General features: G+C 41.7%; 1 protein-coding gene across 4 annotated transcripts in view; it reads right to left on the bottom strand.

Annotated features, from left to right (window-relative positions):
* Window positions 1–225: 225 nt before the first annotated feature.
* The window catches only part of LOC119517822 (NXPE family member 3-like), a 38,651-nt gene continuing 25,797 nt past the window's right edge, over window positions 226–13,079 (bottom strand). For 2 of the 4 annotated variants that reach the window (XM_037814862.1, XM_037814863.1), the window contains exons 4-6: window positions 8,444–8,523; window positions 7,845–8,057; window positions 226–1,945 (exon numbers count right to left, since the gene is read on the bottom strand). In XM_037814862.1, coding sequence (XP_037670790.1) covers window positions 1,413–1,945; window positions 7,845–8,057; window positions 8,444–8,523 — 826 coding nt within the window. In that variant the 3' untranslated portion in view covers window positions 226–1,412. The remainder of the gene's footprint in view (window positions 1,946–7,844; window positions 8,058–8,443; window positions 8,524–13,079) is intronic. The other 2 variants (XM_037814864.1, XM_037814865.1) reach the window with 2 other exon arrangements.

The following is a 13,079-nucleotide window of genomic DNA, read 5'->3' as shown; positions in this document are numbered from 1 at the left end:
CTCATAAGCCACATTTTTATACAACTGTCTTCGAGATTCATGGGTTCTGGGTTGTAGTTTGATAGTTTCAGGTATCTACCACCACCAGCTACCCCAATTCTTTAGAACCTAAAAAGGGTTGTCTAAAGTGTGCGTAAGAGTGCCCACCAGAGTGACCTCTCAGCTCCTTTTGGAATCTCTCTGCTACTGAAGCTTATTTCATTTCCTTTCACGTCCCCCTTTCGGTCAAGAAGATGTTCTCCATCCCATGATAGCTGGAGAGAGAGGGTCACATCTGAGCAACAAAGAGGCATTCGGGAGGAGGCTCTTAGGCACAATTATAGGGAGGCCTAGCTTCTCCTTTGCAGCAAGCCTGTTTCTTATTACGATATATTAATAGTATTTTATATTTTTCTAGTTTTTCCCATGTCAAGTTTTTGTGGGTTTGGCTCTGCTGACTGCTGTTTCTGCTGTTTGTCATGTTTGATGTCTTGTTGCTGGTGTGTTCCGTGATTTGTGAATGTGAGCACTTCTTTTCCTTTGTAATGTTTTCTGTGGAAAATTCTTTGAGAGCTGGTATAAATGTGGATTTATCCAGAAATTATATGTATTTACTTCTGTCAGGTGACTGGAGGTACCAGTTAAGTTAAATTTTAACCAGAAATTTTTGAGCCACCCAAGTGCAAACACAGCATGAGGAAGGACTTTGGCTATAAAGTCTTATGGACACTTTCCCTCCTTCTTTCACATACTAAGTTTCCCAACAGGTAGATTTCCTTGTGCTCCCCTGGGTGAGGGGCTGTACTTCTGGATCACCCTTAGCCTGAGGGTGTAGTCCTTTGAGTCTCCAAATGAAGCCAGGGCTCTCCTATTAGACATCCCACTTTGGATAATCCCTTGAGGCTTGTCTTCTTTCCTCTGCAAGGCTACAAAACAGATGCTAAAGAATTAAATACAACATATACACGTGATAAAACTGTGTAAAACTAAATACACACACAAATGAGTACAAATAAAATGGAGAAAGCTGAATAAGATTGGTAGATTGTATTCAGGTTGTGATATTGTACTATGGTTAACCAAGATGTTACCACTGGGAGAAACTACCTAAATAGTACTTGGATCACTCTCTTTTATTTCTTTCAATTGCATGTGAATCAACAATGATCTTATGAAAAATTTAAATTAAAACAGAATGAACAAGAAGGCATGTAAAATTGTACATGTCTCTGTGTGTGTAGAGAGCTGTATGAAAGAATGGTTACCAAGATGTTAACTATGATTAACCCTAGGTGGTAAGTGTTGGGTTAACAACTCTCTTCTGAATCATTGTTAGTTCAAGGCCCCATCGTGGCCGTGGTTCTCTTGATTGCTATGTCCCAAGCCCTAGGTCCTCCCTGCCACCCACACAGCCCCAGGACCCACAGAGGCACTCAGGTGGGGCAGATGAAGGAGAGCAGCAAGTCCACCTCGTTGCGGACGATGAGCCGTCCTGGGTGGATGTTGTCTGGCAGGGCCAGGCTGGAGGTCATCTCCCAGGCGTCCACCCAGGCCACGCGGAGGTCAGCAAAGGCAGCTCGGAGGAGCCGGTTCAGCTGGAGGGTGAACCAGTCACTGCCATACACAGACTTGTAGCCTGTGTTGGCCAGTTTGATGACCACGAGTGTGAGGGGTTCCCGGGCCAGCAGTGCAGCCACGGCTTCCCGGATCCCCGTCAGCCGTCGGACAAAGATGGATGGAGGGAAGGTGGTGAAGTGGGCGCCCAGGCCCAGCACCACGACAGTGTGGGGGCCTCCGGCCAGGCCCCCCAGCTCCTGGGCCACGGAGTGCAGGGAGGCCACTGGGGTGCGGAGGGAGCGCAGGGGCCAGCCGTGGGCTCTCCAGTGCAGCACGATGCTCCGAGAGGTGTCCACCGCCATCAGGGGCCCAGTCTGATAAGTGACATGTAGATCCACCGGTTTCAGGGCTGTCAGGGGGACGAGAGGGAAGGGCTGGGGTTACTATCTGGCTACACACCATCCTCTTAAACAAATAAAAGTTCCAGCCCCCAACTTGTTTCCCAGGATATAACCATTCTGTCCCTAAACCCTAATGCTGCTCCCCCAAGTTTAGGAGGTTGCCAAAGACCTCACTAGTATCAATCCAAACTCTTTTTCGTTTGCTTTTCTCCTTCCATGGCATTTGACTTCCCTGTGCTACTTAACCTGTTCTTGAAAATCTTTCTTGACTTCTGTAACATTACATTATTCCGTCTTTTTCTACTTCTCTGATCATCTTTGCTCAATTATTTGCCCCATATTTTCCTAGCACTCTGAAATGAAAGTATTTCCTAAAATTCTATCACTAACATCCATTTTTCTTAGCCATCTCCCTCGTGGGGAACCCAGTCGCTTTTACCTCTTCAATTTTTGTCTAAGATGACTTCCAAATCTCTCCTTCTAGCCATGATTTCTTATCTCAACTTCAATCCCACACTTCATGTACCCAATCAACATTTTCTCTCAGATGTTCTACCATTGCCTTGAACTCAATATATATAAAATGAACCTTTATCATCTCTGTGCAGATCTTGCTCCCTACTTCCTAAACTTTCCTACCACCCCACCCATCAGCGATCACTGTTGATGACTATCCAACATTTTATCTTCTTCTTCTCAGCTCTCCTGGGGAGAAGCCCTTAGTCATATCTGCTGTCTTAATCTAGAGTCGAGCCATTCACTAAATCCTATCCATTCTTCATTTTAAGGTGTCCTAAATCTAACTCTTGCATCCAACTTTTAGTTTAGGCTTTTAATACCTCTCAGCTACATTCATCTGACAGAATCCCCCAAGTACAAATCGGGTGCCATCTATCTCACAGGCACTGTGCTGGGCACTTTTATATACGTGGAGTTTACAGATTCTTGGGAGAGGATGGTGTTTCCTCGGGTATGTTTCCTGAGAAAAGAGGTTGCCAATTTTGTGGAAGTGAAAAAAGGTTAGTGCTCCCAGGAACATTTTGAACGTCATGAGATGAGGTTAGATATGTAGGCAGGGTCAGGCCATGCAGGACCTTGTAGATCATGTGAATGATTTTGGGTTTGATCTTAAGGAAAATGGGGATTTATTGCAAGTGAGTAACATGGTCTGATTTACATTTTAAAAAGCTCATGCTTGCTGCTTTGTGGAAGCCTGGGGTGAAGAAGTAAAACGGGCAGCCCAGTGTAAAGGACTTTACAGTAGATTTGACAATGGTTATGGATGGAGAGAAGTAGAGACAAAGAGAAGACAGTGAGTTCCAGATATTTTTGATGTAGAGTGGGCAGGACTAGGTGATTAATTGGATTTTGGCATCGAAGAAGATGTGCTAACAAGTCCCAGATTTCTGGTGTAAGCCATTGGGAGATAACTGTACTTACTATGTTTTAGGGAGTCTAGATGGTATTTCAGTGATGGGGAAGGAGGAGGGTGATCCAGAGATGAATGCTATATTGAATTTTTGGATGCTTGAAAGGATCCACATGGAGATATCAAGTTGGCAGCTGGAGTTCAGAAGAGAGGTCCGGGCCAGAAAGATAAATGTGGGATTCATTGTTATTATGGATAGTATCAGAGCCATAGAAATGGGAATGATCACTCAGGAATATCACAAGGAGGGAGAAGAAAAGAGGGCCCAAAGATAACTTTGAAGTACTTCCTTATTTAGAGGCTGGAGACTAGAGGAGCAGAAGACTAATCAGGAAGACCAGAGAAATAAGAGGAAACCAGGTGCAAGTGGTGATATGAAAGTCAATAAAAGAAAGTGTTCATATTTTAATGAGTTGGATTTCTCACCTATTTAATTGAGAGAAAAATACAAACTTGACACAACACAGTCTGTTGAAGCTGTTGAGGAAACAGATACCCTCATTCATTGCTGCTGAAAGTATAGAATGGGAAAATTTTGGCAATATAAAGTGAATTTACATTTATATTTAGGATTTGACACCTACAACTACTAGAACTTTATCCTATGGGATCACTTGAAAACATACCAAATACTGTATTCACTGTGGCATTGTTTGTAAGAGCAAAAATTTGAAAAAGACCCGGTATCCAGAAATAAGGGATATTTGTACTAGTCTGTACAGCCATAAAAAAGAATGATGATGACTTCTCTGTACTGACAAAGAGACATGTCTCAAATAGATATAGTAAGTGGGAAAAAAGGCATGCAACACACTATGTAATATGTTACTTTCTGATAATGATAGACCATGGGATTTGGTCCAACTACCCTGATGAAGACTACCATAAATGGCAAAAGAAAAAAAAAAATTTTAACTATCAAAGATATTATACGATAGTGAAGAATTATCAGGTTAGAACAGGAAAGGGTTAGAGCCCAAAGAAATAGATTACAGTGACTTCTGAAGTGGGGGTGTTTGTGGGTAAAGACAGCAGTTAAATGAAGTTCCGCTTTGCCATTCTCAAGAGGTAAAGGGAACATGGGTCAAAGTCTTTTGGCAACTAGGGGAGAAGACTTTAGTGAAACACATTCTGCTCTTGCCTGGGACCCTGGAGGCTGACATAGGATTATTTACCAATTCATGGTAGTTAACTGGAAAGCTTCATCAGCTGGAGCAAAGGAAGTTGGAGTTTAGCATCCGCCAAAGGGAGACACCCCAGTGCAACATTTCTTGTACTGGGCTGGAAACTGAAGAACTTTACTCTGGGTTTTGGGGTGGACTGTACTCCCAAGGATTATCTAGGTTATTGACAAAACTTAAAATCTTGTTTCTGGACTGTAAGCACTCTTAGGTGTATGACTGAATAAAAAATCTTCTTTGGAGTATGATAACATTACTCTAAAAGTAATTTTCAAATAAAATGTCCAGAAAACAATCATCAAGTATATCACATGGCATATGATAAGGCAAGACAAAACAAGCCAGAGGCAATAGAAAAAATGACAACAGAAACAAAGACACAGGGACTTCATATATTGGAATTATCAGACACAGTTGATATAAACAACTATGCTTACTATGTTTAAGAAAATAAAGCCTAATTTAAAAATCTTAGCAATGAACCATAAATTCCAAAAAATGGCATTTCCTATATAAAAAAGAATCAACTATAAATTATGATTTTAAAATACAATAATTAAAATTTAAGACCAAAGTTATGTTAAAGAGCAGATTGGCCACTGCTAAAGAGAAAATTAGAGAACTGATAGATAAATTGGAAAGAAAAATCCAGAATAAATTAAGAGACCCCCTCCCCCCAAAAAATGGGAAGCATAGAAGAAATGGTAAGATATTTAGAGGATAGAGTGAGAAAAATATAGCATGTTTAATTGGAGTCCAAGAGGAAAAAAGAGAAAGAACAGAAAGAGTTAATATTTGAAGAAATAATGACTGAGAATTCCCAGAAATGATGAAAGACATAATGGAAGGCACCAATCCACTGATTGAAAGAGCCCAACAAAGCCAGAGTAGAATTTAAAAAAAATATATATCCACGTCTAAGAACATCAGATTGAAAATATAGAAGAATCAAACAGAAAATAAAAGAAAAAATTTCCAATACCAGGATTGAAATAGGAGATATCACTACAGACTGCAGACATCAAAAGGATAATAAGAGAATACTATAAACAACATATATATTTGACAACTTAGATTAAAAAGTTAGAAGAATGGGTACCTCTGGAAGAGGGGGGAGTTATAATAGGGAGAGATGTGGCTTTACTCTAGAAGAGTGAGAGTCTTGCTTTATTTCTTATGCCAGGTGGGGAGTCCCCTGGGTGATCATTTTAGTAACAATTTGTTAAACTATGTATTTTCTCTGTTTTGTTATATTTTAAAAATAAAAGTTTAAATAAAATTATAATACACATAGTGTTCATATACACATATACACATACATATATAAACAGGCACACACACTTACAGGCTTGTACTTGCAAAAAAAACAGTATCCGATAGATAAGAGTTACCTATACATGGAAGAGGAATGGGGTTTGGTTTTCTGTAAATTTTTGTCTTTTGATTCATGTACATGCAATACCTACTCAAAACTTAAATTTAAAAAGTGCAATCCCTGAAATTGGAAACAAAAGGAATAAAAGAAATATTTATCAAGATGATAACAACCACAGAAAGGCTGTATTTCAAACAGCTTTCAAACACAGTCCTTTGGACAGACTTAGGGGATATACTCTAAGGGTAAAAAGTATTTACAAAGTTATTTTACTGTTTACTCAAATAATATATTGTTCACGCATTGTAATTGGTGGCTATGTCTCTTAAGTCTTTTTAGTACATCAGCTCCCCACCTCTTTTTTTTTTTTTTAATTGAAATTATTAGTTGAAGAAACCAGTAGAGTTTCCCATGGTCTGGTTTAAGATCAGTGGTATTTAACATTTTTTTCCATTCTATGTATTTCCTATGAATTGGTACTTAGATCTCGAGGCTTGATCAAGTTCAGATTCCATTTTGGGGGATAGTGCTTCTTAGGTGATGATTGTGTGTTTCCATCAGGAACCCACAATATCTGAATATTTCTCCTTTTGGTGATATGAGCAGCCACTGATGATTACTGTCCAGATCTATTAATTCACTAGAGGTTGCAAAATGGTGATATTCTAATGTTATCATTCTTTCTCTCTTTATTAGCTGGTATCTTTTTATAAAGAGAAATTTCCCCTCACCAACCATTTGATTTTACAGGAAACACAGGATAAAGCCGTACTTCTTTCCCTTCACTTATTAGTTTTTAAAATATCGAGTTAGCTGCCTAAAATTCTCCAAAATGTTATCATTATAAACTTGTGGATTTAAACGTATCTGTTGTGTTTCAATGCATAACTTATCAAAATTGTACACTTTAATGTGTGGTTTATTGCTTGTCAATGATACCTCATTAAACAGTTTAAAATAAAGGGGTTACCTTGAATTATACCTAATAACTGCGGGTGACAACATGACAAATTTCTAAGCTTTGCAGGAAGACAGGAATGTATCTGAATTTCCTATCCGAGATTGGAGATAACATGCTTAGGTGGACTTTCCCCAAGAAAACAGGAAGCAAGTGCTACAAAGCCTCCTGGTATTTTTACAGCTGAGCTTACATTCAGAAATCACAGTCCCTGAACAGTAGGCCCAATCTGACAAGCATTCTATCTAGCTTTCCTTTCGTACTTTCCTACTCCATTATCTCCAAGACTTAGTTATATCTTTATACTAGGTCCTGGCTGCTTGGAACATAATTTTACTTAAAATAACTGTTATGGATGCTAAGGGTTTGCATTTGTTTTCCAAATGGGGGATTGCCCACAAGTTCTGTAAGGTCTTATGTTTTCCATTATTATTGACTATTTAGAAAAATGGTACACATGGAAAATTGAACTTCGGAGGGGCCGAGGAAATGACACTAGTCAGCAGAAGTCACTCAGGTTTTAGCCACTAAGGAAACCCCATCTCTACCAAGTTGCTGGTCAAGACCCAGTGGCATGTCCTGTAAAATAAGTTGGGGAAGGGATGGGGACAAAAGTTTGAACTTTCTTTCCTTCGCATTTTAATCTTATTTAACAGGAGACTTTTATTTGGAGACTAAATGGGGATTTTGTTTTTGTATGGTCAAAAATCTTGTTATTTGGAACGTCTTTACGCTGTCCCCTGAGCTCATTCCATAACTTCTGGCTCACTAAATGCAGCTGGATGGTATCATCTACAGCCTCCCCAGGTCTGGCTCTTCTGCTCTCTTGAGCTGCAAAAAGCATCAGCGTTGGCTCCAGCCCCCAACGCAAACATAGGCGTCAACCTTCAAGTCCTCCCTCTTTACCTCTTCCTTTATGAGGCGCCAGGGGTCCTAATCCACTCCCCCCGCCCCAGCCACTCACAGGGCACAGTGTCGCGCAGGTACTCCCACCACTGCCGCAGCGTCGAGTCCCCCATCATGTGGACCTCGCGGCCAGCCAGGCAGCCCAGGACGCTGTCGGCCGTGGGGAAGGAGCGGCCGGAGCAGGACAGCGAGTGCCACACGCCTTGGTGGTAGAAGCCGGAGGGCTTGGAGGCCGGGAGCCCAGGGTGGCAGGGGGGCCGCGGGGACAGGGCTAGAGGAAGGAAGGGGAAACACAGAACACAGAACAGGCTAAATCATAGAAAGAGCTGGCATTTATCGCTTAACAATATGCCATGAGCTTGACAGGTATTATTTCATTTACTCTTTTTCTAAAACCCATGCAGTGCAATTATTATCTCCATTTTACAAGTGGGAACACGGAGCCACTGAGGACTTGCAAGTAATTTACCCATGATCAGGTCTAGGGACTGGCAGAGAGAGCATCTGAAGCCCCCGCAGGCTGGTTTCATTGCCCACACTCGGAACCACCACCGTGATTTGAACTGCCCTGCCAGAGAGAGGCCACAGTCCCAGGCGAGGGTGACAACCTCCCCATGAAGTCTGTTCCCCTCGCAGGCATATCCCGGCCCCACTCACCCAGACTGCCCTTCCCTGGGGCTGCTGTTCGGATCTGGATTGCAGAGATGCCCTGAGGCAGCATCTTGTCTGTGACCTTCCTGCGGAAACCCCAGGCAACAAAGTAAGGATGTGAAGGAAGGTGACAAGGGAAGGTAACAAGGTGAGTCCAGCCTGGGTGCATGATGACCGACTTGTAATTCCTACTCTGCTTAGGGTTTGAGGTTGTCATAATACAATGAGCACATATATAATTTGGGGCAATTACAATAAAGAGTTAGAAAAACGATGGAAGGAAGAGAAAATGTTATCAGGAAGCTGGGAGAGGGACTGTCTGCAAATCAACCACACATTTGTTCTCAGCTTGATAATGTTATTTAGTCCCCCGTTTCCTGATAAGTGGAAGTGCACCAGCAGGCCCAGAAGAGACACACTTTTCCTGGCACTAACTTCTGGAAGGAACACAGAGCAGAGTCATTTTCTGTTTCATAAAAACTCAGATGATGAGGAGCAAAATTCCACACCCCTTAAATGTGGGCTGCACGTAGTGACTTCCTTCCAAACAGTACAGCTTGGAAACAGGGGCGGGGAGGAGTAACTTTACATTGGAGAAACCTGACAAACACCACTTCAGCCAGGAGATCACAGTCAACCTCAACAGTCATATGTCACGTTCACAGTATGTACTCTTGATAGTACATGATGATGATGGAACTTTGCCTCTGTAATTCCAGCCCCAAACCCATCACCCCAGTCTAACCATGAGAGACACATCAGAATATTTCCAAGACAGGGAGGTCCTACACTATAGCTGATGAGTACTGCTCAAAATTCTCAAGGTCATCAAAAACAAAGGAAGTCTGAGAAACTGTACAGCCAAGAGGAGCCCAAGGAGACACAGCGAATGTACTATGGTGTCCTGGATGGGATCCTAGAACAGAAAAGGGCATTAGATGAAAATTAAGGAAATCTGAATAAACTATGGACATTAGTTAATAACAGCATACCGACATTGGTTCACTAATTGTAACTAATGTACTGTGCTAATGTAAGATGTTAATAATGGGGGATACTGGTGGTGGGGAGGGAACAGATATGGGAACTCTCTATACTATCTGCTCGATTGCTCTGCAAATCTAAAACTCTTCTAAAAATAAATATTTAAAATGAATAAATATTTATTTATTAATAAGTATTAATAAATTTTTAAACCCAGCAGTTTCACACACAGGTGTTTACCCAAAGGAAATGAAAATATTTGCCTACAAAAGTCTTCTACACAAATGTTCAAACCAGGTTTATTCACAATAGCCAAAACCTGGAAACAATCCAAACATTCATCAAGAGATAAACTGTGGTACATCATACAAGCAGATACCATTCAGCAATAAAAGAGGAAAAACTACTGAAACATTAATAAAGAGGAATCACAAAAACATTCAACTGAGTGAAAGAAGCCAATACAAGAGTGCATATTGTATGATTCCATTTGTGTGCAATGCTGATTGCACAAACTAATATATACCGCCAGAAAGCAAATCAGTGTTTCCCTGAGGCTGGTGGTGGGGTGGGGGGAAGTGGGAAGGGGCACAAGGGACTTCTAGGGCTGGGGAAATGCTCTAAATCTTGATTGTGGTGGCAGTTACATGAATGTACACATTTATCAAAATGCACTGACCTATACATTTGAAATAAGTACGTTTCATTGTATGTAAATTGTACCATATTATATTTATATAAAATATTTTATATATAAACCATATAATATTATATATTAATTATGAATTTGATTTTTAAAAATTTTAAATCAAAACAAAAAAACTCAGACAATAGGATTATTAGCTGCCATGTAATGCTGGAATTAAACAAAATAGCTAGTAAATAAGTCAATAAATATTTTTTACATGAATGTATGAACCACTGTCTCTAGAATTTGTGGATTTCAATTCTAGGGAGGCTGGAAATGTTGCAGTCCTTTTGTGTGTTTCCAATTAGATATCTCTCTCATTCCCCAAAGCTACTTTTGGTAGCTCGCCTCATTTTTCTCCCTTTTATCTCTCTCATTCCCCAAAGCTACTTTTGGTAGCTCACCTCATTTTTCTCCCTTCACTTCCTGAGATGGGGGAGAGGGGAGTCAGGCAGCACCTCTTACTTTTCAGAGAAGCTATCTCACCATTAAACCCCCTTACCAGAAAATATGTCTACCCATTTAAGAGAGGACGTGACATGACAGCTGTACCCTAAATGTTACCTCCTTCTGTACCTTTTAGATTGTGTCCCATTCATTTTTTTCACCACCTGTGGTAGACTGAGTTATAGACCCCAATTTAGACATGTTCTTAATCTTCATTCCTGTGGCTGTAAACCCATTGTAAGTAGAAGTTCTTGAAGATGTTATTTTTACCTAAGTCGGGCCCAACTAAATAAGGGTGGGCATTAATTTGGATTACTAGAGGCCTTATAAAGAAAAAGCCACAGGGAAGAGCCAGAAGCAGGAAGTCAGTGGGAACATGGAAAAGAAAGGAAAGGACATCACCATGTGATGGGAAAGCCAAGGAACCCAAGAATTGCCCACAGCCAGCACCAGAATGCTACAGTCTTCAGAGAGAAAGCAAGCCTTGCCAATATCTAGATTCTGGACTTCTCCTAGCCTCACAATGGGGAGCCAATAAATTCCCATTGTGCAAGACAACCCATTGTATGGTGTTTGTGATAGCAGCTTAGGCAAACTAAAGCAATACTTTTACCTTATTCTTCCACTGAGTTCTTTCTTTTCAGTATATAAACATGATCACAACTGCTCCATTAAAAAAAGCCCTCCTTCCATTACCTCTTCCTATAACTACAACTCTGTCAGGCTCCCTTTCTTTCATGGGACAAATTACTGAAAGACTAGTCTTCCATTGCTATGTGTCTTCTTTTTTCACCCCCTAGTGTACCCAACATTAATATCATATCTTAATATTAATATCACATTAATATCACATCTTAACATTTTGCCAGATTTGAATCAGGTCTGTCTTTATAAACAAATAGATAAAAGACTTTAAAAAAAAAAAAGTGTTGATATATGCAGAGACTTCCGGGAAGAAGGTAGAATAAGGACAGGCAGAACTCACTCCTCTACCAGAAGCGCCTAAGGACCAGGCAGCAGTTCTGGGGCTCGGAAGACCAGGAAGCGACCACTGCAGCATTTAAGGAAGAGATGGACATAAAAACAGAAAAACAATGGGAAATTGAGGTAAGTGAACTCAGCCACGGCACCTGAATCTGGCTGCTGAGAGACGGCTTGGTTCTCGCCAACTGGCAAGACGCCGAGTAGTCCTGCTCCAATGGAAGACCTCCAAAGTTGGCCCTTTTGGTCCTGCAGCCTACAGCCTTTTCATTCGGGAGCTCAGAGGCTTGTGGCTCCATTAATCCCATGGCCTGGGAGACTGCAGCAAGAACTAATCTCCATCACAGTTCCTGTGGCCATCTCCTACCCCCGAGGCCAGCAGATGCAGCAAGGTCCTGGGCAAACTCTTGAAGTTAGCTGGTGAAGTTAACCTTCTCCGTCCATAGCCTAGAGCCTTTCCACATGGAAGCTTGGGAGTCACTTGCTCAATTGGTTCCACAAACTGATAGACTATGGTGAGGAACTGATCTGCACCAGGGTGCCTGGCACCTGTCCCCCACCCCCAAGGTCAGCAGATCCAAGCGTATCTGGCTTTCATCCAGCTGGCTGCAGTGGACTGGGAGAAACAAGGAACCCTCCCCTTGGGAAAAGTGGGGGATGTAGCACAGCCCTGTTCCGGGTGCTGGCCAGAGGGGGTGACCCTCTGGGTCTCACAGCTTTGAACATGTCTGTATAGGAGCCCAGAGCACTTGCACCCCCAATATTTCCACAAACAGAGAAGCTGCAGTGAGTGACTGAGCTGCACTGCAGCCCCAGGTGCCCTTCCCCGACCCCTGAGGCTGACAGCCACAAGCACACCTGGGTCTTGCCTTGTGGGCTGCAGCAGTCTGGGCAAGACAGGGAAGTCCTCCACTTGGGAAAAGAGGGAGACATGGAACAGTTTTGACCCAACTATTGGCTGGTGAAATAGGACAGCACTCACAGCACCATGGGGGCATTTATTCCTGCTCACTGTAGAAACAGAGGGGTCAGAGCAATTAAAAAAAAAACAAACTTATCTTTGTAGGGGTTTGGGGAATAGGTCACTGAAGAGCACCGTTTGCTGGGAAGGCTGGGAAAGTGCAGTCTGGGAAGCTGCTTGCCTGACACTCTCTCTAAGGCCCTTTGGAACAGGTCTGCACCCCCTGCATGGGATGGTGGCCCTGGTTTGGCTTGGAAATACTGATGAACCAAGGGTCAAAGGAAACCTTCAACATGAACCCAGTCAACAAAAAATCTTAGATGAGAAGGAAACCAACTTTCAAAATAATGTTATCAAGGTAATCAGACACCCAGAAACCAGAAAAATTTACAAGACACATTAAGAAATGGGAAGATACAGCCAAACCAAATGATCAAATTTAAAAGTCTGAGGAAATACAGAATTTGGAACAAATAATCAAATATGGCCAAACAAAATCTAAATAATTTTGATGAGATGGCTAAAGAGAAAAAGGATATTAAGAAGACACTAGCAGAGCATAAAGAAGAATCTGAAAGATT

This window comes from Choloepus didactylus, chromosome 21 (genome assembly GCF_015220235.1).
Source record: "Choloepus didactylus isolate mChoDid1 chromosome 21, mChoDid1.pri, whole genome shotgun sequence".
Lineage (NCBI taxonomy): Eukaryota > Metazoa > Chordata > Mammalia > Pilosa > Megalonychidae > Choloepus > Choloepus didactylus.
This window is presented reverse-complemented; position numbering and strand designations above follow the sequence as displayed.